Here is a 25,413-nt window from a genome sequence, read left to right on the forward strand (position 1 = left end):
ACCAGGGACAGGAGAGGCGACGCCCAGAGTCAGTGGCTGCTGGATGGTCCTCAGAGAGGTGTGAATGGTGGGGGAGGGTGGACGGGACGGACGTGTGAGCCCCTCACGCTGAGTCCAGTGTGTCCAGATGACAAGTCCAGGCCGCAGCTCCAGGTACCTGGAGTCTGCAGTCAGAACCAGCGATTCCAGAGAAGTCAGCCTTGCGACCAGCTCTTCAAACCCATACTTGAGAGCAATCACGTCGTTAGTATCATTACTTATACCCACGCTTTGAGAAGCCCGAGGAGTCACGAGGATGACCTTTGTCCTTCTGCAAAGTGGTTGCTTCTCCTCCTTCTTGGATCTTCTGTCCTGAAGAGAAAACAGGGCTTCCAAGATGAGACACCAAGAAATGACTGAACCCCCAAACTCCAGAACCTTCTTCCTGCTAAAACTGGTGACAGAGTTAGAGGAAGGAAGCTCTGCCCTCTTAGCTGTAAAGTTAATTTGATGAGATTGCAGTGTTTTCGTCTGAAAAAGTTTCTGTGTGACTTAGACCATTTCCAGCTACAAAAAAATGGAAACCCCACTGCAAACTGGCTTAAACAGTGCAGAATGAATTGTCCACGTAAACTGGGAATTGAGGTCAATTCACTTCTGCCCCATCGTCCGGCATCTCCCGGCAATCACCCCCACGCCTGGCTCTCACCTCATCCCAGGGCTGCCTGCCGGGGCCCCAAAGTCCAGAGGAGGCCGGAGGGGTCAGGTCCAGTGAAGAGGGGCTCTGGATGAGCCACCGACACCGTCCTCATAGTTCTGGTGCTGCAGTGGGTCCACAGCCGGGCCTGAGCCCTCTGACTGCCAAGCCATCCCTGGGCTGAAGGCCGAATCAGCTCCACTCAGGCAGGGCGTCCTCCCCGAAGCCCGGAACGTCAGTATCACCTGAGAACTTCTTGGAAAGGAAGCATCCTGGCTACACGCCCCACCCCAAACCCGCCAACTCAGAGGATGTGGCAGGGGCCCCGCTGTCTGTTTCCCTCCCCCTCCCAGGGGATTCAGATGCCCCCCGAGTGTGAGGTCACGGCTCCCGAGGGCACAGGCCTGTGTGTGCCGAGGGCAGCCACCTGCTCTAGTGGGGTTTTCAGGTAATGCAGAGAGGCTGTGTCCTGGGCGAGCAACCAGCAAACAAATCCAGAGTGTGTGAAGCTGGCAGTTGAGGAAATACTTAGTGGCCGTCTGTCTGGGGAAGGACTGGACGGCCTGGTGTGGACAGGTCAGGGCTGCAGAGGCTCAGCCTTGTCCCGTGAGGAGACCCCCCCGCCCCAGACCCAACACGGACTTCAGGTCACGTGTGCGAGGTGGTGGGGGCAGAGGTTCCTGGCTGCTCAGAACCTCAGCTGCTCTGCCTGTCCCTTGGGCCAGCGAGGCTCTGTGGTCACCGGCCGTTTCTGCCCTGCATGTTGGCCTGAGCAGAGCCTGGTGGCCAGGAGCACACGGGCAGTAAAAGTCCAGAGTGCCTCGGCTGGAAGAAAAGCTGGACGCGCCCTGGAGATGGTGCACGACCCGTGGAGGGCTTACTTCCCTCGTTCAGACTGGGCTACCTGGGCCCCGTGAGCCTCCGCGAGGCCCTGTGGACCTGGGAGCAGGAAGATAAACGCACCTTCCCTTTCCTGTTAAGGGAAAGCTCTGAGCTCCCCCTGTATAATTCAGCAGATTTTAAAAGCTCTACTCATTGTAATTTAGTGGCCGCTGAGCGGGCCGTGAATACGACCTAATGCTGTATCTGACGTGGCCAGAGATACGCTTCCCACAGGAGTGGACGCATCTCCTAAAACTCTGGGGAGGAGAGTAGGCCGTGAGCAGCTCGGAAAACATTGGATTCCGCAGTGACGCTCCCGACTCGCTCCGCCAGCCCCAGCCCAACCCATGGCGGCTGTGCTTCTGAATGAGCTGTCTGCGCCCCCCGAGAACCCTCTGGATCCCCGCGCCAGGGCGGGCCTGAGAGCCAGGAGGGCAGGGAGGCAGCAGGGCCGCCGGGAGGATCGTGCAGACCCAGATCCTGGAGCCGGGGTCTCTGGTGCAGGCGACCGACTGGCCTCACCGTGGTTAACCCACATGTCAGGGAGCGAACTACGGAGTGGCTTCTTGGTGCTGCATACAGGAGCAGACCCCCCCTCAGGAGGGGGCAGGGGGCCCCCCCACCACTCCTGTAGTAACAGACTCTCTGGACCACAGCCCCTCGCCTGCCCCCATCTCAGGAGACACTAATCAGATGCTTAGGACAAAGTCACCGCCTTGAGTGACTAATGGACTGAACTTTCCCTGAGGCAGCACGGTTTTGCCAGAGATGCTTCTTAAATTAACGCAAAGAGATTTCTAATAAGTGATGGTGTAGGCAAAGGGGGGGGGGGGTCGGGGGCCGAGGCTCTCACTGGAGCCCTGTCTGCCAGGCGTCAGCACCACCCAGCCCGCATGGCCCTGGGCTGGGCCGCCCGTGCATGCTGCCCCGGAGCCCACGCACAGCCCGGCCGCGGCCTCTCCCTGAAATGGGGCGAGAAGGCCTGGGACTTGCAGTTTTGAAACTTCAGGACTTGAAAAGATGAAAAGGAGTTTGCTTTTCAAATTTTCTTAACGGATCCTCCCAGGGAATTTTTATTGACAACAGAAACCAGAAGAAATACTGCATGCGCACAAAGGTGACTTAGCATTAAAGGTGGGAAATGCTCATTTTCTCAAATAAGGACTAAAAATGGGATCACAAACGAAAGCGTAGCGGAAGTGGGGGCAGATTTTCATGAACATCTGTCTCGTTCTTGTCACTGTGCTCCGTTCAGGGAAGGTGACCTTTGCCCAGAACATCAGACTTTTTCCCTGAATTTTTAAGGCATTTTACTCTTTTACTTAGTCTCATGTTATAGGTGTAAATTTGTACTTTTTAAATTTTTATTTAACTTTATAACATGAGCCTTTTCTGATGTCACTAAATATTTTAATTTTCACGGCTAACTTCCATCTTATGGTGATATTGTAACTTATGCAACTCTTATTATTGGAAATTATTTATTTAGATTTTTTTTTTAACTTTTCCATGTTATAGATCATGTGTGATAAGTGTCTTTGCAGACAGCTTTTGTGGCTTTTGGCTCCTTCTTTGGGGCAGTTTGTCACAAGGAGGAGCCTTGGCTTGAAGGACGTGAGGACCGGAATGGTTTTAAGAGTTTCTTTCCTACCTGAAAAAAAAAAAAAAAAAAAAGAGTTTCCAGGAAGATGGGACCTGTTTGCATTCCCAGCGGCAGAAGGGAAGGTGTCCCTGTTTCCTTCTGCAAATAATATGGAATCATTGTTTTTAAAACACTTCCTTCTTACTAAAAAACAAAATGTTTTTGTGAAAGGATAAACTTTTAAAGGATTGGTCGTTTTTCAAACAATGCTAATGCCAGAAAATTCTAGAAAAGGACATGGTTTGAAATTTAAGCCACACTTTTTCCCTCTTAAATGGTCTCACTTGTCAGTGTTCAGGTGAGCTGGACCCCAGCTGCCACCCCCCAAGACTAACCCTGGGGTGAGACCCTCCAGAGCTGAGTAAGGAAGAGGCTTCCGGGCAGAGGGGCGACGCTTCGTGCCAGGTGGAAGGCAAAAGGCTCTCTTTCTCTGTCTCGGTCACCTGGTCCCTCCTCTCGCCACCCACCAGCCTCAACATTCCAAGCCCAGGAGCAGAAGAGAAGCCAGTGTCCGGTCACCAGAGCCACAGCCAAGTGCGTCAGGGCAGGGACAGAGCCCCTGAGAGAGGAAACTGTGCCTGAACGTTATATAAAAGTGTCTTTAGATTTTAGAACGATAAAAATCTAGGCCAGCAAAGAGCAGCAGAGGTTCTGCAGCAGGGCCTGAGGGTCTTCACTGCCCGGTGCTCCTCCAGCCCAGCCGGGGGCCTCGGCTGTGGCCGTCGAGAGCTCCACCTGAGTGTGGGTGCCCCAAGCCGGGAGTGGGCGAGCACACATTTCCGGGGCTGCCGCCGTGCAGAGGCCCTGGGGTCCAGCCGAGGGTGGCGTTTGCCACAGCCCTGCCCTTAGCAACCATCCCTGACACACACGCCGACGGCACAAAAGGCAAACGGACAGTCGGACGGTTACCATTTACCGTACACAGGGGGACCGTAGGCGTGCAGACAGTGCCCCGAGACCAGGAAGGAGCAAGCAGGTGGAGGGGCTGGATTTCACCCCGCTGGGGAAACTCGCCCAGTTGCCTTATTTCAGAAAGTACAGTGCTGTTTAGGGAAATGCGCAGAGGCAAGAGAGAAGTGGTCGCCTCTGTGGCCAGGTAGAACAGGACCCTACAGACTGCTTCAAAGATGCTCTGTTTGGCTAATTACTGAGTGTTCGCTGCACACACAGCCGTTGAGCAGAAGGAATATTGGGGGATAAAGGGACACCCTGCCCTTTGACCTAAGATGTGTGGCCCATGCCAGCGATGCGTCCAGACACACAGGATGCAGGGGAGGGTATGACCAGGGAGACAGAAGGAAGGTCCTGGGAGAAGCATTGGATACAGGACGCCCGTGAGGGGCTTCCTCCTCTGAGCCCTCTTCCCTGTGCCCCCAAACACCGAGCAGGAGACGGGGCCAGAGGGACAAATCACCTCACTTCCTTCCGGGGCACTACTCATGCCCACCTTTATCCAAGGAACGGCATGGACACAAACGTTCCCAATTTGCAACATCTTGGAAAATGGAAGTTGGAAGAGTTTTGTTGAGTCCCAGCTTTGGCTCCAGCCGGGCAGGACCTCAGCTTTCACCCGTGTTTCGTCTACATCCTGTGTTATTTACACAAGGATTCATCACAACCTTCCTTTAAAGAGTAGATCTCTTTCCCACAGTCGAAACACAACATCTGAAGCAGGATCTTCGATCCGCACAAACTTTCTCAGACGCTTGTCACCACCGCACAGTTTCTGCCCAGATGTAAAATTTTCTTCCTAAATGGATGTCATCAGCTCCTCAGAAGACAGAGGAAACTTCTCCCTTTCTCTCCCCAAGGCATCCTTTCTTTGGCTCACGGTGGCCGTTCATGTAGTACCTGCTGGAAGATGTTGCTACTGACGTAATGGAAGGATGCTGAAGATGGAAAATGATTGGAAAGACAGAAGAACAATTTCTACAAGTAAAGAGATGGGGTTACGTTCAGTTCTACCTAAATTATAGCCAGTAGGATCTTACTGTCTTCTCCTTGGAGGAAGTCTCCTTGATTATCATCTGACATCTGTCACCTCCACACCATGAGTCAGGACCATGGTCGGATACAGAGGCATCACAGGAAGGAAGCGATTCCTCCCCTGAGGAGGCCAGCTGTCCCGCAGATACACATATATGACAGAATGTCCCAAGGGCCCTCGGAGTCCTGTTTGGGGACCAGGGAACAGAGAAGGAAGGAGCTCCATCCCCCCGGGCTGGCCAGCCTTCCCAAGGGGGAGATTCTCCACCTGGCCAGTGGGGGGAAGGGGGCGCTCAGGGGAGGGCACGGCGGGAGGGCTCACGTGTTCAGTCACCCTTTCACTCGGTGAGTCTGAGCTCTTTGTTAAGCAGCACTGTGCCAAGTGCCCAGATCCGCGTAGGAACAGGCCGGGTCCCTGCAGTAACAGACCGGGTCCCACAGTAACAGACCGGGTCCCGCAGTAACACACCGGGTCCCACAGTAACAGACCGGGTCCCGCAGTAACACACCGGGTCCCACAGTAACAGACCGGGTCCCGCAGTAACACACCGGGTCCCACAGTAACAGACCGGGTCCCACAGTAACAGACCGGGTCCCCGCAGTAACAGACCGGGTCCCACAGTAACAGACCGGGTCCCGCAGTAACAGACCGGGTCCCTGCAGTAACACACCGGGTCCCTGCAGTAACACACCGGGTCCCACAGTAACAGACCGGGTCCCACAGTAACAGACCGGGTCCCCGTAGTAACAGACCGGGTCCCCGCAGTAACACACCGGGTCCCACAGTAACAGACCGGGTCCCGCAGTAACGGACCGGGTCCCACAGTAACAGACCGGGTCCCCGCAGTAACAGACCGGGTCCCACAGTAACAGACCAGGTCCCCGGCATCGGATGGGCTCGGCACCCGAACAAAGAAGCACCAGACCAGACATGGAGCTCCAGCCCGTGGGAAGCTCAGGCCTCGGGGAGCCAGCCTGAGGAGGCCGGGTGGTGGAGGGGGCCCAGGGAGGCCAGAAGAGGAGGCAGGGTCCTCAGTGGGACTGTGGCCGCCCCCAGCGGGGGCGGGGAGGAGAAAAGCACAGCCAGGAAGGAGGCTGTGGCCATAAGAAGATCCCGGTCATAGAAGGTCCCCCATGAGGACAAGGGGATGTGGAAGCCGTGGCCTCAGGGTGTGGCCCAGTGGGTCACAGAGGACCGTATGTGCACAGGCAGGGTCAGGTTTTGTCCTCTCAGGAGGGAGAGAGAGAGAGAGAGACAGGGTGGGGGGGGGGGGGGGGGAGGGGGGAAGGCAGGAAGTCAGTGCATTGGAGGAGATAGGAGTGAAAGCTCTTGGTGACCAGGGGGCCAGAAGCCAGCCTGGCCTGAGGCAGGGGCAGAGTGGAGGGAGAGGAGGACACACTGGAGACATTCAGGGCGTGGACACAGCAGGACTCAGAGCCGCCGGGGACGCTGAACCAGGAGGAAGAGGGTCCGGGAGACTCAGGTTCCGCGTCCTCGGGCCCAAGGTTCAGACAAAGAGGAGCCGGGAGCGGACAACACGTTGAGACGCGCTCCATGCGGCTTATGTTGCGCCCGACAATTTCACGCTCATCTCCCGTCCCCTGTGGTCCGAGGCGGACTCCACGCGCGAGCAGCTTGCGTGTACCTTACTGCGTGCGAGAACATTCTGTCAGCCCCATGCTGTGTGGTGAGAACTGGACCCCAGAGGCCGAGTGACCTGTTGGGGTCCAGGTGATGGGCTGGTCACTGGCCGGCAAGCCAGGCCTCCCATCCCCAGCCCTTTCCACGATGCCGCCGGCCTTTGGACCGCATCCCAGGCTGAGATAAGCCCTCTGTGCTGTATTTCACTTCAGTGAGGGACGTGCAGCCCAGATTCAGACAGAGAGGGGGCAGGAACGGGGTGGTCTGAGCAAGGTGGTCATTGCCGAAGGGGGCTGACGTTAGTTCCAGCCGCATCGCAGGGCATGTGGTCCTGGGAAGCACCATGCATTCATTTGAAGGGACCTGTATGCAGCCTTTTGTTTCAGGTTCTGTTGTTGTTGCTGTTTTTCCAGCAATGGGGCCATTTGACAACCTCTGACTTTTCTTGCCATCAGTTGTCATGTCAGCATCCTTCAAACTCTGAGAAGCTAATGCTGTCAAGTGGCTCCACGCTCTGTACACGGATCCTCACTCACGTCTTTGTGGTACCCGATAGCTTTTAATTAATGAGAATGACCTATTAAAAAAGATGTGAGGGGGCTTCCCTGGTGGCGCAGTGGTTGAGAGTCCGCCTGCCGATGCAGGGGACGCAGGTTTGTGTCCCGGTCCAGGAAGATCCCACATGCCACGGAGCGGCTGGGCCCGTGAGCCATGGCCGCTGAGCCTGCACGTCCGGAGCCTGTGCTCCACAGCAGGAGAGGCCACAACAGTGAGAGGCCCGCGTACCGCAAAACAAAAAAAAAGAAAGATGTGAGGAACCCAATTGCAATAGGAACCATGAATGGAAACAGCGCGGAATCCTGGAACGAACGAGAGCCCTTAGCAATTAGGCAAGCAGCTGAGCGCCCCCGGCCCCGCCCACAGAAGCCTTCCACGGACAGGGAGGCCCCAGAGAACAGAGGCCCCGAGACACCTGGTCTCTAGCCCAGGTTCCAGAAAACGCCCTTAAAGACCCCTGGGGATCTGACCAACCCCTTCCTCCTACAGACGAGGACCTGTGACGCACAGGGATGGAGCCACCCCCTCAAGATCACACAATTAATAGGAGGCGTCAAATCCAGCTCTTCTAGTCCAGGCCAGTATTCAGTTCCCAACCGGGATGTCTGAGAACCTTTGCGCCTGCAGGACTGAGAATTATCTGCCTACTCACAGGGAGGGGAGGTGGGCACTGCCTGAGAAAACTGAGAGAAAAGAAGAAAAGTTCTCATCTATTTAGTGTTACTAGATATGGAGACAAATAAGACAGCAGCGTCACTTACATCGACCAATGGCCGAGCTGAGGGCAGTGGTTTAACCCCTGCGCTGGGAAGCCCTCGCCGAGGCTGGACGAGCACCGCTGGCTCCTTTTCCCAGGCCCCTCGTGGACCTCCTGCGCGACCTGAACCGAGCCGTACATATAAACATCTCAATGCTTCAACTGCCTGTATTTTAAATATTCCACAACTGAATCATTTCTTACCAGCCATAGAAAGACAAAGTACTCTGTCCTAGAGCATCCGAAAACAAGGACTCTAGTACGTATTTGAGGAAGAGTAAGAAATTTTTAATTTTTCATTTGCATGTATTTTCTTATATATTGGTCCCTGGGGCAAAGATGTAAATGGCAAAATCATAAATTCTTATGTAGTTTGATTCTCAGTTCTTCCTATCAATCTTTTTTTATTGAAGTATAGCTTTCTTACAATGTTGTGTTAATTTCTGCTGTACAGCAAAGTGATTCAGTTATACATATATATTCTTTTTCATATTCTTTTCCATTATAGGTTATTACGAGACATTGAGTGTGGTTCCCTGTGCTCTACAGTAGGTCCTTGTTGTTTGCCCGTTTTGTATACAGTAGTGTATATATGTTAATCCCATACTCCCAATTTATCCCTCTCCCCCATCTTTCCCCTTTGGTAACCAGGAGTTTGTTTTCTATGTCTGTGAATCTCTTTCTGTTTTGGAAATAAGTTCATTTGTGTCTCTTTTTTCTTAGATTCCACGTATGAGCGAGATATCATATGATATTTGTCTTTGGCTTACTTCACTTATGAGAAACAGAAAGAGTGTGATAACCTCTAGGTCCATCCATGTTGCTGCAGCTGGCAGTATTCCATTCCTTTTTATGGCTGAGTAATATTCCATTGTATATATGTGCCACATCTCCTTTATCCATTCATCTGTCAATGGACACGTAGGTTGCTTCCATGCCCTGGCTATTGTAAATAGTGCTGAATATTGGGGTGCATGTATCTTTAATTTAAATTTATTTATTTATTTATTTATTTTTGGCTGTGTTGGGTCCCTGTTTCTGCACGAGGGCTTCCTCTAGTTGCGGCAAGTGGGGGCCACTCTTCATCGCGGTGCACAGGCCTCTCACTATCATGGCCTCTTGTTGCGGAGCACAGGCTCCAGATGCGCAGGCTCAGTAGTTGTGGCTCACAGGCCCAGTTGCCCCACGGCATGTGGGATCCACCCAGACCAGGGCTTGAACCCGTGTCCCCTGCACCGGCAGGCAGACTCTCAACCACTGTGCCACCAGGGAAGTCCCGAAGGGGGGCATGTATCTTTTTGAGTTATAGTTTTTTCAGGATATTTGCCCAGGAGTGGGATTGCTGGATCATATGACAACTCTATTTTTAGTTTTTTGAGGAATCTCCATACTGTTCTCCATAGTGGCTACACACCAATTTACATTCCCACCAACCGTGTAGAAGGGTTCCCTTTCTCTACACCCTCTTCGGCATTTATTATTTGTAGAGTTTTTGATGATGGCCATTCTGACCGGTGTGAGGTGATACCTCGTTGTAGTTTTGATTTGCATCTCTCTAATAATTAGTGATGTTGACCACCTTTTCATGTGCCTCTTGGCCATCTGTATGTCTTCTTTGGAGAGGTGTCTATTTAGGTCTTCTGCCCGTTTTCTGATTGGGTTGTTTGTTTTTTTGACATTGAGTTCTGTGAGTTGTTTGTATCTTTTGGAGATTAATCCCTTGTCGGTTGCATCATCTGCAAATATTTTCTCCCATTCTGTGGTTCGTCTTTTCAGTTCTCCCCATCAGTCTTAACTACTGTAGTTCAAGGTAGCAGCGCTGGCGCAACTTCAGGAGCCCCACAGTAGCCCTTCAGTTCTGAGGGTCACAGCAGCGCTGGATATCCCTGTAATATTGGGCACCCCAGCAGTGTTGAGGAGTACCACAGTAGTATTAAGCAGGACTGCAGTACTAAGTACACCTGCAGCATCAGCTGTTGCTATGGCATTAAGTACTGCTGCAGTGTCTAGAACCTGTGCTAGCACAAAGTGGAACCGTCACCTGCTAACGATGTCACAGCTGCTGCCTCCAGTGCTCAATTCGTCTGGACTAAATGCAGACCGAAACGTCCGTGTTGCTGTGCTGTTGTTAAATGTGGCCTAGAGCACTCTTGTCGACTTGTAAATATCAAGACCGATAAAGTTGAAAGCAGCACATGCAGTTGACAGCCTAAGCGCGCACGGTGTTCATTTCCAGCCGTTTCCTCTCTGGACGTGTTCTCTAAGCTGATGTAAGTAGGATGCTTAAGAGGCTTCTCTCCTGACCTGGCAGAGTTGTGCTCACGTAGCAGGTGGAAAGTCCGGTCATATTCCGACCTAGTGCCTGTCACTGACTCTCTCTGGCCTTAGCTTCTTCCTTTTCTAGGTGAAGGGGTAGATGGAGTGATTGCTGGGGTCCTCTCTCCTCCAGACTCTGCTGTTCTGAGAGTGTTGTCTTAGGAGTATCCCAGCACGTGGCTCCCCAGGTCATCATGAACTGGCCACTTCAGGAACCCTTTTAACCATCCGAGATTTTTAGCTCAAATAGGAAGAGCCAAAGTGAATTTATAGAGCAGTTTAATTTGTCGATCTCACTGCCAAGGAGTACACTGGCTGTTGGGGTGATTTTATCCGCCATTCTCAACATTCTCCCCCTTGCAGTCTTATAAGTGGCAGGTGTAGTAAATGCTGTTTTGCAGATGGAAAGGCGAGGGCAAGCATGTCATTGAAAGCCAGGTGCTGGTGGAACCAACCTGAAGACCAGGAGGCTCATAGCAAAATCATCAGTAAAATATCAATCAATAGAAAGCAATGTATTGAACACCCACTCCTTCACTGGCACAGCGGCAGCTTAGAATAATTAATTCTATAGCACACCCTAACGCCAAGGAGGATAAAATGAACACACATGAAAAAGTCAGTAACAATATAGTTACAAAAAGGATGCTAAGTATCTAATGGTGCAGAGTTTTTAAAGACAGAGGATCCTGAATTCCAGACTGACCAGTGGTGACTTTATGGAAAAAGCAGAACTTGACATGGTCTGGGAGGGTCAGCGTGAGAGGAAATAGAGAAGTAGGGCTGGAAGGAAGGAGGGGAGGAAGGGGGAGAGGGAGGAGGGGGAAGCAGGTGCTGCAGGCGCTATGCTCATACCACGGCTGCTTTAGTTGAATTCTTTTGACTTTGGAAGAACAGAGAAACACAGGTTATTTCAGGTGAAAAGAAAAACGGGAGGGGGATCCTGTAAGGATTTCAAGATTTCTTTTAAAATACAAGAAACAGTCCCAGCAGCCACTTAACCAAATCTCCTGGAAAGCGGGTTTGGGGAAAGGGTGCTGGTTTCTCTGTGTCTCCACCCCTCCTCCCTGGTGGACGTCAGCCCTGTGGACCACGGACCCACCAGGCTGCTGCCTTCCCCTGGGGAAGTGTTCTTCTTGAGTCAAAATAAATTATACAATGATTTTTTTATGTTTTATTTGAATCTTTAAACTGCCATTCAAGGCAATAAGTATTTCATAACAGGCTACATCATTTAAAATGATAAAAGAAAAACCCATAAAGCAAGTCTCTGCCTTGCAGAAACAGAATTTTTTTTAATTCTCTAAAGCCATAACGTCAAGTAAATATTTTGAAAATTTATTCATTGAATGTCTTACAATGCCTAGAACATTTATGTCACATTTAACTTAAAAATATGTACTATTCAAATCAGTCTGTCTCTCGTTTACAATACTATACAGAGAATAAAAGAACAAAATTAAGGAAATATGTCAATATGTAGTCAAAACTGAATTGGTTTTATTAATGTATATATTGTTGAAAAGATATCAGGAGGATGTCTGGAATGCCAGCCATTTAATTGAATAATTCAGTGAATTAAGTTACTTCTGCAGTATTTTTAAACACCTTTATATATTCTAAAGGCATGTAGGAATACCCCTTTAAAAGTTCAGTGGTAAAGAGGGATGTCAACTGTACACAAGACAAGAGGAGGGAGAAAATAACAGAAAGAGAGCTCAGATTTCCGCAGCACCTTCCACATAGTCAGAAGGTGTTTTATGTATATTTTTATGTTTTTCATTTGCTGCTAAGAGTCTGAATTAGGTATTACTGTACCCATCTTACAGATGGAGAAATTGGGGCTGGTAGGGATTAAATAAGCTGCCCAAGGTTGAACAGTTGTGTAATCTTGAGCAAGTTACTTAAGTATGTGTTCTCAGCAGAGTCGCTTTTGTGTTTATGTAGCTCTGATGCTGTTCACAGACTCTCCGCATGTGTGATGACCTGGACCCTCTAACGTCTGCGTAGATACGGCCCAGCCTTCCAGGGCAGGTTCAAAACCCACCTCCTGCTGTGACATCCATCCTGGCCCAGGTCACTCTTCTCCCGCTCCTGTGGCCTCCCGGGGGCTCCGAGTGCTGTCCCGGGGTTGCAGGTTTCTCTGTTCCCACCCCCTCCAGCCAGACAGGGAGCCCCAGGGGAGCAGCTCAGGCCTCCTCGGAGCCCTCGGGGCACTTGGACAGTCCTCTGTCCTCTGCATCTCCTCCCTTTCCTCAAATGCCCGTCTTCCTAGGGGTCTGTCAGTACTCTCTCTCCGCTCTTCCCCAGGAAGCCAGCTCTATCCCGCTGTGCACTGACCGCCCCAAGCCAGTGTTGCCAGCCAGACCTCTCTCCTGAATCCACCCCTCTTGCTGCTGTGGGAACTGGGACCGTGCACGTTTAGCCCACCCGAGTCAGCCTGACCTTCCTGCCCCTCTGCCACCAAAAATCCCAACAAGACCCGGAGCCTTCCGCACCCTCCAATCAGTGGGCGTGAGCCGGGCTCCTCCAGGCTCTTCACCGCACTGCAGCCACAGGAAGGGTGTTGACAGTGCGCAAACGACGCCCTGTAGGACTCTTCCCACTGACCACCTTGTGATGGGCACCTCCGTCTCCAGGGCTGTCCCTCGCCATCCCACGGATGCAGTCACACCACTCTCTGTCTCTGTCTCTCTCTGTGTCTTTCTCTCCTGCCCCATCCGTATCGGTTCCTCTGTGAAGCTTTCCTGACCCTCCGTCCTGTCCACGAGGGTGACTCTCTCTGCTCCTGTCCTGTGAGGTGAGGGCTGTGTCTGCACTGCTCAAGGGAACGTTTCCTGAATAAAAGAATCAATCTCTTCATTCAGTAGCATTTATGGCGAGGCTACCTACCATATGACAGATGTCAGAGAAGCAAATGTGTCAATGGATCCTCAGTAGAGCCCAGTGAGGAAGGGGCACAGCGTCTCTCCCTCTCTAGAGATCAGAAGCGAAGACGGGGGGCGCGGGGTGGGTGTCAACACCTGCTTAGTGTTACTCAGCCTTGAGATTTTCAGCAGGGAGCTCAGGATCTGCCCCTCAACATGGGAATTATAATAGCACCTGTCTCACAGGGTCATCGTAGAGTTTAATGGATGTGTATATGTAAAGATTTTAGGAAACACCAGGCACATAATAAGTGAGTGGTGTTGGCATTAGCCGAGCTGCCAGGAGAAGCCAGGACTCCAGGATCATGTTCAAATAGGATTTCTATTATTCCAAACTAATTATTTATCCTTGACACGTTGAGGCTCTCCAAGCAACACCAGAAAAAGATCACCCGTAAGAGCAGAGGCCACAAAGAACCCTCATGGGCCTCGGAAGCGACCGCGGCCTTTCTAGGCTCCACGAGCATCGTCCTCAGCGGGGAGAGGCCAGCGCCAAGATCATCTCATCCTACATCCTTTTCTCGTCAGCAGCTGTAACGAGAGGGCTCTGAGCAGGGCACACTCGGCCAAACGTGCTTTTCAGTTTCTGAGACCCTGTCCCCTGTTTGTATTAAAATCGGAGACGTGAAAATGTCAAGCAAAAGACCATTAAAAATAACATGGAAATCGGCCTCGAGAGCATGTAATACACAATATTTTATATATGCGTTTGCTGCAGAAACTCTGGAAACTCCGTGGCAGTAACCAATTTTCTAGAACAACCTGACACAAAAGACTAAACGTTGTTTAAATCAAGTTAACATCAAAAGGACTGTAAAAGCTACAGCAACTAAATGACCTACCAAGACACCCAAACGAGTAGAGTATCTGCAGAATAGCAAAGCCTGGAGGCTGATTCGCAACTTTAAGTAACTCAAGGAGGTTAAAGCATGAGCTGTCGCGATCTTATGAGTCATCATACTGACACTGTGAAGTTTCCACTGTGTGAGAAACATATAAATGCATTTATTGTCATCTTCGAATGTTGCATATTATATAGAGTGATAAGGATACAGGAGAGGGTGTGTGAAGGAGTTGTCAGTACGCCGACCTGGCCTCCGGGCTCACCTCTCAGCTCGGAGGCGGGTAGACCCGGCAGGTACCACAGCTACTCACGCCGGAAGCGGCTCAGCTACAGGGATCAGCAGAGACATTCACCCCAGCGGCACCCTTGTCCTTCAGAGGTGGCTGGGTCTGAGTCTGCTGTAAGTATACAGCATGCATTCCCTTGAGGGGCTGGGCTTCCTTGCAGTCACAGTTTTGTAAGCTGCCTCCCAAAGCTCGGCCCTCCCTCCCTGTCCCCTACTCAGCTTCCCGCGTGTCCAGTGAGAGGCCTTCCCATCGGTTTCTCACTCAGTAGATATTTACTGAGAACCTACTCTGTCCAGTACGGTAGCCACCAGCCACGTGTGGCTATTGGACTCTTGAAACGTGACTAGTGCATCTGAGGAATTCATTTAAAGATCTCCTTTAATTTTTTCAATTGGCTACACATGACTAGCGGCTACTGGACTGGGTACTGCAGCTCTCAAGATAGAACAATCCCTTGCACACGGGCCATTTTCTCTGTCTCATGAAGGAGAAAGACAGTATGTCAACCGATAATCACACTAGGATGTGATAAGTGCTTTCACTACTAATAAGTGGAGAAAACTATGGTTTGTTCATTCCACAATATTCATGGAGTAGCCATCAAACACAAGGTTCCATTCGCTGCTGTGGGAAACAGGCGGCTGTTCCCATGGTGGAGGCCTGACGACAGTGCTGAGAAGCAGAACGGAGGAGTGCAACACCGACCATGGATTCCAAGCCCTAAGTGAAGCTTGGACCCTCCTGCGCAGGTGAAGGGCCAGCCATGGCGCCTGCCAAGTTCTCTACCTGGGGTTTCATGTTGGCACCAGATTCCCAATTTTTCCTAAGACTCTGCCATTTGTTCTGTCATGCTAGGGACATTCCAGAACTGTGGGGGGTTGTTGGATTTTTAGAAAGACTCGTGTGCGTTGACAGACATGAGCCTGGATGAATCTGAAGGAGGTTGCAGCTGGAAAGCAGTCTGGCTTTTCCAGCACTTGGACCAGCGGCACCTGCTAGGTGGGAGAAAAGCAACACCCGTTCTTCCTCAGCTGTGCAAATTCTGTCCCGCTGGCCACCCATCAGCAGATGTGAGGTCCACACGTGGCTTTGGGAGGCTCCACACTCCCCAACACGTGTCCCAGAGTCACTTCCCAAGGCTTCACTTTGAAACATTCCAAACCACTGGGTTTCATAGACCAGGAAGCGTCTGTCTGTGGGAGTGCGTTCTTCATCCGGGAGCTGTTTGGCACACGTAAAGTGAAGTCTGTCCTGTGGGCTTGAATTCGGTTGTCGTGTTTAAGGTAGATACCAGGAACTCACAGTGTGAGTGGGTCAAATAGAGACGGGACAAAATGAATCTGTTTGTAGGAAGAGCACAATTTTAGTTCCAGTTTACATTAGTAGCTGTAGAAAAAAGCGTGAGCATCAAACCATGTGAACCGGCAGAAGACGCTGGAAGCTTGAGGCCAGCTAATTCCAGAAAGTTGGAAAAAATGAATCCAAATGGTTTACAAAATGTAGGATAAGGAAGTAAAACCAATTCAGGTAACAATAGAAGGGCCGTCTCCATTCTCCTACTCTGAATTTTGCAACCCTACTGCGTAAGGTCTGAGCTCCCGTTAGCATCTTGCGATGTGGGGCTGCTGAGAGCGGACAGAATCAACAAGAAGCCCACCGCAGTGCTGGGTTTACGCCATCTACAGACATTCCATTGCCAAGTGGAGGTGGGGCCGTTTTGAGTAACATGACTGAATAGCACAAGGTCAACCGTTTTCCCATCATTTCCCAGCATCTGAATGAATCTGATAGTGAAAGCAGGCCAGTTGTCTGTCTCCGTGAACACCTGGTGTGCAGGTAGCGTTGATGCCGAGCAGACACATCCAACAACTTGTTGATGAACTAAGACAAGAGAGAAGAGTTTGGGGAAGGTAACAATAGTCCTCATGAGCTGCCGGTTCACAGACAGAGCCCGAAGAAGAAGAATACTTATCGTTACACTTACTAATCTATTCAGATAAACGCAGAGTGAATACACTAACAAGTCCACAGATCCAGGACCACGTCTCGAGAAGATTCGCTGGAATGGAAGTTGGACTTCACTAATCATCAGGGATGGAGGCAGGGAGGGGCTACGGAATGTTTGCCTGAGATCATTGACTCAGATTCTCCCCAAATCCATGTAAATGTTCACATAAAAGAAATCTCAGATACCTGTTTATTTCCTATGAGAAACACTCTCTAGACCAAAATTTGTTTCCTTCAGTTTTTTCTGATTATAATAAGCATTATCTGTTTTGACTATTGTATTTTTACAATATGAGAACAGTCAAAAGGCAGAAGACTCATCACTCTGTGTTTCACGGGTGGGAGCTCTGCCTGCTTCCCCCCCGACCCTATCTCGTCTCTCATGCTCTCAATCTGTCCTCACCGCACCTGCTGTCAGCTTCCCAACATGCAACTGTGATCGCATCATCGATTGCGTGAAGGAACTCAAATAACTCCCATCATTAGCCTACAAGGATGGTCTGACCCTGAAGGGCTCTCAGGGCTTCGCACCATCCTCACACCTCCTCCCAGACATCTGAGGCCTGTCTCCAGCGTAGCCTCTTCCTGGGGACGCCCCAGCTCCCTTCGCTGGCTGCCCCTCTGTTTTATGATGTAGTGCCCTCTCTATACTTTTATCATAGTGTCTGTCACACGCTCTATTCACTCAACAACTATTGGATGAGTGCCCATGACTCCCCGGGCATTTGGTGCACGGTGGTAAACAGTGGCCAGAGGTTCTAAAGCAGAATTACTGCCATGTCTGAGTCCCTACTGGGCCATAAGTGACTCGAAGGGTGGATCTGTGCCTTTCACCTCTGAGTCTCCTGCACAGCACGGGACCCAGCAAAGGGGAGGCTCCCAAAATAAATACCCACTGGGTGGGCTCATGACTGAATGAATATTTTACCATTCCTAGGTCCCAAAGGGAGCCAGTCATAGTCTGCAGGAATCCCCTATCGAAGTGTTCACTTAGTGATGAAGATCACACATCTCATTTTAGACACACAGAACAATTGCCAACAGCATTTTCCCGGATGTCTTTTCTCCCCATTCCTTGCAGTATATATACATATAGAGTTTCCAGGAAGAAAAAGACTCCAATTAGCAACAATGCTTTGGAAAATTGCCCCTTTTCAAGGAAAGGTTATGAGCTCTTGCTGTAAGGGTCTCACCCAAGTTTGGGCCAGTTTTAGCAAGATTAGTGCTAACTGCCAAACACACCAAGTCTGCTTTCTGTGACGCCAGGGCAGGACTGACACCTTCTACGGAGCCTGAACCTTGCTCCCATCAAAGGCACGTACGGTCCACCTCCTTTGAGTGGTCATTCTGTCTACAGATATAATTTTATCTGGAGAATGTACAAAAATCCAAATATATCCAAAGCTTTTTTGCAACTTCTATATTTTCATATTTCACAAAAATGTGTATATGTTAATATAGTATGAATGAACTAATTCTTTCTTTTAAATGTGCGTTGCACACCATGTGCGTTCGGTAAGATGTTTAGTGAACTTGTGCTGTCGATTACATGATGTTGCTGTGCACGTGCTTCGTAAACCATCCCCGGGGGTGCTGTGAAGATCCCTGTGTGATCACGTGGACGGCAGTGATAAGGGACGAGGAGAGGAGAGAAAAGGTTAGCAGCCCCAGACACCAGCCAGCTGTGTCTCTGTGGAATGTCGCTCTGTGCACAGGTGCCGGCGCACTCGTGGGAGTCCGTGTGCTCACATCCTTTCTGCGTTCGTGCCGAACCTCTGCCTCTTCATCCGGGGCTCCCGTCGCCCTGATCCTCAAAGACAGTAACTCAGATCTTCTCTCTCTTTTCTAACAGCGTGTATGGCTGCCCCTTGGCTAAAAAAAGAAAAACACAAGACAAACAGCCCCAAGAACCGGCTCCCAAGCGAAAACCGTTTGCGGTGAAAGCGGACAGCTCGTCGGTGGATGAGTGTTACGACAGCGACGGCACGGAGGATGGGGACGAGAAGGACGAGGCCGAGGAGGAGGACGGCTCAGACGAGGACGACGAGCCGCGGGACGACGACGACGACGACGACGAGGGGGGCCGGGACGAGGACATCGAGGACGAGGATGAGGACGGCGAGGACGGCGAGGACGACGAGGACGACGACGACGAGGAGGACGACGAGGATGACGACGACGACGAGGACGACGACGAGGAGAACGGTAATCTGCAGCGCGGTGGCGGGGACCGAGCGGTGGGCGGGGCCGCTTCCGGGAGGGTGGTCCGGGGCCGGCGGCCGTGGCGCATGCGTGCTTGATGCCCACGGGATTAGGCGGCCGGGGCAGCGCTGGGAGGCGCGGCTGTGCGTGTGTCTTTCCCTTTCCTTTTAGAGAAGTTCTTTAAATCATCCATCAGACATTAGATGTTGCTTCGGTCACGTTGTCACTCAGACTGGTCATCCCCAGAGTCTGCTGAAGTATCTGTGGTGTGCACGTCTGCTTAGCTCGGCAACTTTTATCCAGAGAGTTCAGTTTGCCTGTTCTCGGAGGCTCCACCCGAGAGATCCCCGTCATGAGCCGCTCCGGTGGCTGTGGTGTTGGCACGGGCAGCCCACGTGCCTCCCGGGAGCCGGAAGCCTGTGTGAGCCCTGCTGCAGGAGCTGCTGAAGTAGGTCTGTCCGTCAGTGGCCAAGGCTTTCCTTTAGGGGCCGTCAGGTATGGGTCCGAGGAGGAAGCCGGCTGTAAGGAAGCAATGAATCAACCCGTCATCTGCTTCCATGCTCAAGAGCTGTGTTTTCCGATCCGGGGAGACAGACACATGAAGGGCACGTTGCGCAGGGTAGTGGCATCTTTGGGCAAAAATTTCAGGTGGTTGTGTGTTTACATCCAGCTTACTGTTAGTGCCAGACTCAGAAATAGGACTTCAAAGCCAGTCCCTTCACAGGAGTCCTTTCTTTTCTAGAAGGACGTGGGAGGTCGCTGAAGAGCCTAGTTCTAGGCTTCTCTGGTGTAGAGCTTGCCCCAGAGAAATGGCAAAGCAGGTTGAAAAAGTGGAGGGAATATTTTTCCCTTACACTTCTTCCTTGGTCTCAAAGCTCTCCAAGAATCTGAATTCTGAGAAAGGCTAATTCCTCAACACAAAGGACAATGGTTTCAGCCGATGGAGAGAGAGTTTTTAGATTAGGCGGGTGTGAATTGGTTGTTGCTAATCCCGTGGAGTGGGCATGAATCAACTTTCCTCCTTCAGGGGTTACACTAGTTTGTTCCAGGAAACCTGGCTTTTATGAAAGAATACTCGACTGTTACTGTAGTTTAGGGTCCTTATGAAAACAACTGACTGCTTAACTTACATGGATAATACAAACGTATCTGTATATAAATGCATACACACGCACGCACGCACACACACATGCATAAACTTCATGCATTAAAATCTGGTCTCCCCAGGTTACTTTTCTTGTCTTGTTATTATAGGCCGTGGCGCGGAGACAGCCTAAGGAGTAGCAATAGCATACACCCACAGACACACCGTTCGCTCTGCTAAGCAGATCGTGGTGTCATTAATGAGACGATGGCTCTTTCATGCTGAGTATTAAAAACAGCAGCTCTGGGTAATAAAATATGTGGAAAGTTGGAGAATCGACCAATTTGGCAAATTGTTTCTGGACCCTGTATTACATGTGCGTAGCTCTGGGTGAGATCGTTCGTTGTTGAGGCTGACTCATGATTTGTACCTTAACCATGGCTTCTTATGAAGATAGTATAAAATACTGCCCCTTCATATTCTCGTTCTATGTTTAGAAAGCGGCAGACATTAATATTTGAAGTTATGGATGTTTGTGGGTGTGGTGAATTAGGGTCGGAGATATTTGCACATATGCATCATTTAACCAAGTGCCTTAACCAGAGTCTAGGCTCTGCTCTCCGTTTGCTAGAATTAAACTTTCCATTTTAATTTACTTAGGGCCATATTTTAAATAATCTACTTTTAAAAGTGCAAAATGACGTATTTTGAAAAAGCGATCACAAGCTTATCGAAACAGCTTTAGCATGTGACTGCACTGGCTTCATTCACTCTGACTTGAACGCTTAGAGTTGTTTGAAAAAGTGAGAAAGCAGGGCTTCCCTGGTAGCAAAGTGGTTGAGAGTCCGCCTGCCGATGCAGGGGACGCGGGTTCGTGCCCCGGTCCGGGAGGATCTCACATGCCGCGGAGCGGCTGGGCCCGTGAGCCATGGCCGCTGAGCCTGCGCGTCCGGAGCCTGTGCTCCACAACGGGAGAGGCCACAACAGGGAGAGACCCACATACCATAAAAAAAAAAAAAAAAAGTGAGAAAACAAACCAAAGATAAAGACATTTTTCTAGGAAAATTCATGCAAGTGGGCATAATCAAGGGGGCGTGATAGAGCCATGAAACAATTGCATAATTATAACATCGGCCCCAGAATGTCTGACTATGTGACCCACCCTGCCTGGTGACCAGCACTCAGTGTTCTGCAAACATGAAGCCCAAGTCGGAGGCATGTAAGGAAGTTGGTTCCAGAAAGAAAATGCCCAGTAGGAGGATGAATGAATGATCAACCCTTGGTCCCTGGTGGCAGAATTCATATTCAGCTCTGGATTCTCCAGCTGAGCACCTTCTAGAATCATCTATTCTGTGAACTTTAGAGGAATCAACTAAAACTACTAAAGAGAGGTTCCGCCGTGGTGGCCATGGATCATCAGGCTCCCTCTTCTGCTGTAGGGCAGATACGTCCATTTTACCAAATACTTCGGCAGTAAGGTGTAAAAAGCTACTCCCTCGTAGACAGCCTCTCATCAAGTCCTAAGTCCCAAGGAGTCGTTGGATCAAAGGTAGCCCATGTGATGGACCCTGAACTGTGGCTCTGATCGCTCTAAGTTCTGTGCAGGAAGGCCCAAAGCCTTGCTTGATTTCCAAGTCAAACAAAAGCGTCCCCCCTAAGCAGAAACCATTTCCGAGGCCTGATTCCCGGAGAAGGTTTCACCGAGTTCTTCTGTTACAGGGAGAAATCTCCCCTGGAGGAGCCCACGGACAGGTGTTCCAAGACCCCATGTAGCCAATATCACACAAAGATATGCCAGGTGGCTTATCCAGTGGGTTATTTCATAACCCCCAGGGTCAGGAATCTTCAGGAAGGTTCTAGATCAAGGAGACACATCTGCTGATGAAGTGCTCATTTTACATGATCAAACTCCTGGCTGTGTGTGACTTACGACAATCAGGCTTCGATTATCCATCCGCCTCCCATGTTCACGTCCTCCCAAATGCGTTTTATTTTACCTGACGGCTGCGTCTAGTGCCGAAATCACTCTCAGTCTGTGTGAGTGTCTGCCCCGTAGCCGTGTCTGTAACATGAGAAACCCCACGTGGCATGTCTTTGTCTCCTCCTTGTATTGGCAGAAACTGTTTCTGAAAAACTGGGGAAGGTACTTTCTGTGTCTGGTGACCAGAGTTCTGGGTCAGCATCTCGAAGTCGGTCTTGCGTGTCCCTTGTTGACACTCTTGGCGGTTGTCGCGTTGCTGAGCCAGCAGCAGATCCTCTCCAAGGGGGACTGTGCCTCTTTCTTAGTAAACTGAAGCACAGACGGTGACTGACAGTTAACAGAGTGAGAAGCGAGGCAGGCAGGACTCGGCGCGCGGAGGCATCTCGGGCGCCGAGGGCCGGCTCATAGGGCCTGTCACCGCAGCTGATGGCCACCCGGGGAAACCAGGGCAGCAGATGGAGTCGCACGGACGAAGCTTAAGCTGCCCTCAGCCTCCCTAGTCGCTATAAAGTCTCAGACTACTTCTACCATCCTCCACCTCTGTTATAAACTGGAATGTGAAGTTTATTGAGAGGTCTTGTTACAGAGAAAACAAATGCTTATAAACCACCAAATTATTACACAGGAGCCCACGGAGTACAGAAGGACTATTATTGATAACTTGCAAATTAGGTGTTTATTCCAATTCCAAGAGTCCTCTGGCGTTGTAGTTACACGTGAACCAAAATATTACTAATAATGTACATTTCCAGCCAGTATACTCATGTACACACTGTGTTTGATCTTCACGGTGATTGTGTAAGACACGGCAGGGTAGAAATTACTTCACTCTCATTGTGCTAATTAGAAACTGAGGCTCAGAAAGATAAGGTTATTTTCAGCAGGTGACAGATATATGGTCGAGCTCTGTCGGTGGTTTCTCTTACCTCAGAGCTCATGTTCTCTTTATCACTCTCTGCTCATCTGAAGAACAGGAATTGCTATCTGAGTAACTCATCTCAGATTACATTAAATGCATCACTAATTAATCAGAATTATATTTTGTCCAGTTGACCTATCATAGGCTGGTCTTTTGCATGAAGAATTTTATTTTCAAAATGCATGTGATGGTCTAAGGTGTAATTATGAGCTTAAAGTTCCCTCGTTATCCTAAAGTTGAGAAAGTTATTATTCAGGGGTCATAGCTTTTTCTAATAGCAGATTTTTTACGTGGTATATAGGAAGTACCTTTTCAGAGTCTTATAATTTGAGAAATATAGATTCAATGGTTATTTAATGCCTAGTAAGTTACACTTATTTTCATACTACAGCCCACTAGAAAGAATACATCTTTAAATAATAGATAGACTCACATATGTGTGTATAAAGTAGGTGTATGTATTTAAATCTCCTTATGAGTATATATTGTATCTGCCCACTGACAGGAAAGAAAATTCTGTGAGGAAGAGCATAGCAATTTGCTGTCCAGATGACAGAAATGTTCATGTCCACTGCCTTTATTAACACATAACTGTTTCTTTTTTGTGTGACTTGCTCTGGTTATAACTTTATTTTTTTTTAATGTTCATTGGAGTATAGTCGATTTACAATGTTGCGTTAGTTTCAGGTGTGCAGCAAAGTGAGTCAGTTATACATATACACATATCCACTCTTTTTAAAATTCTTTTCCCATATAGGCCATTGCAGAGTATTGAGTAGAATTCCCCGTGCTATACAGCAGGTCCTTATTAGTTATCTATTTTATATATAGTAGTGTGTATATGTCCATCCCAATCTCCCAGTTTATCCCCCCTTACCCCCAGTAACCATAAGTTTGCATAACTGTTTATTAATATATTCTGTTTCTGAAATACATTTGTAAATAAGTAAGGGCCTTTCTTTGCTTACTCTTTATTGAATCTTGGGACTTTCTGGACAATTCAACTTTGAAGACAATTGACTTGGCCATTGGGTTAAATTAGGTAGAAATGCAAACACCTTCCTTTTCTAGAGGCTTTCTGGCTTCATGCTGTTCTATGTGTGAATTAGCCACACATGTGTGGTGGCCTCCTTGGAAGGTCACATCTAAGAAGGAACTGGGGGGTTTGAAGGGCAATGTGAATACTTACGTTGAGAATGTACAGTGTACGGCAAAGCTGCTCTGGGCAGGGTTTAGTGAGCTGACCAGAGGCTGAGTGGCCTGTGAGACGTGGAGCCCAGCAGACTCTGGTCAGGTCACTGCAGCTCGCCTCTCCTCCCATCCGTGGATACCTTCACAATGGTGTGGTCAGTGCCTGTCACATTCTGACTATGGGCTCTGTTTGCACCGCCCTCCCCAGCGAGCAAATCCACACGTAATCCAGCTTCTCTGCAGAAACTCACCTGTCTTTGAAGGGAACTGAAGACAAAACCCGCCCTCACAGACGCAACTCTTGTTTTAATTACCAAGTTTCCAGGGTGTTCTTTATTCCACACAGGATGATGCCCTGGGTGCCATGTTATTAAAGCATCATGACAACTTGCAGTCAATGGGCTTGAATTTCCATAAGACAGGACAGAACGAGGAGGGTGAGGGCCTCTCACTGTGGCCTCCGAGCTCCCCAGACTCCCTTTCGATGAGGCACTCGCACTGATCAGCCAGTTACCTCTTACCTCATTCTCAGGAAATGGCCCTGATGCAGGAAGCGAGTTGAGATACGGACAGACTGTGCATCAAAATTAGCCCCCCAGCTTTCTCCTGCAGTCAGCAGAAAACGCAGTGAGTTCTGTGACCAGCGGAGAAACCAAGGTGTGTTTAGTAGGCAAGGTCTCAACTGTGCACTGTTGGGAGAAAGAATATGATGACTTTTTATCATCCTAAAAATTAATCTCTCCCTCCATCCACGAAAGCGTTATTTTAGGCAGTTTGGTAGGCGAATACATTGAGTGGATGGCTCCGCTACTCAGAAATGAGTAAAGGCAGAAGGAGGCATTTCTAGGTATCAGTTTATGATAAAAATTAAACTTTCTTCTTGCAAAGTAATTTTGCGTAATTAGAAAATATAATTATATGTTATGTTTCATAAATTTTCAGACTCTTCAATACAAACCAGAAAACTTGCTAACAGGGTGACTTCATGTACATTTGAGACGCAAGCAACGTGCATAAAGTACGGGGAGGAGTCTCTTTTCACATAATAATAAGGAATAGATGTAAGAGAGTAGATCGAACACATTTTTATTCAATTTTTTTTTTTTTTTATTTAAAAGCTTTTAATGACATCACATATACTTAACAGATAGGGCACAAGTCGAGAGGCGCAGGTCACATGACTGAGCACCGGGCCTGGGTGACCACCTCCCTGCTCAGGGCCAGCCTCTGGAGTACATGCCTACCAATGCCATTTTGATTGTGCAGTAAGATGAAAATTATCATTACAACCGTTACAGTGACAGAGAAATGCACACTGTGTATCAAATAGCAAGGCAATGGAGCAAATTACAACACAGTGTGGCAACGCACAAGCAGGTAACCACTAGGGTAACAGGACTTTGTCCAGTAAATGCTCTTTATTCCATTTGTTTTTAAGGTCCACTTGAAGGGATGACCAGCTTATCTCTTTGTGTTAATTTGATTTTTTTTTTTTTTTTTTTTTTTTTTTTT

The 25,413-nt window shown here is 49.4% G+C and overlaps 1 protein-coding gene across 2 annotated transcripts in view; it reads left to right on the forward strand.

Annotated features, from left to right (window-relative positions):
- MYT1L (myelin transcription factor 1 like) overlaps nt 1–25,413 on the forward strand; it is a 137,188-nt gene that overhangs the window by 7,213 nt on the left and 104,562 nt on the right. For both annotated transcript variants that reach the window (XM_027113907.1, XM_027113908.1), the window contains exon 4: nt 18,377–18,729. In XM_027113907.1, coding sequence (XP_026969708.1) covers nt 18,377–18,729 — 353 coding nt within the window. The remainder of the gene's footprint in view (nt 1–18,376; nt 18,730–25,413) is intronic.

Source organism: Aethalodelphis obliquidens, unplaced genomic scaffold (genome assembly GCF_003676395.1).
Source record: "Aethalodelphis obliquidens isolate GAN/ISIS:26980383/991018 unplaced genomic scaffold, ASM367639v1 scaffold12, whole genome shotgun sequence".
Taxonomy (NCBI): Eukaryota; Metazoa; Chordata; class Mammalia; order Artiodactyla; family Delphinidae; genus Aethalodelphis; species Aethalodelphis obliquidens.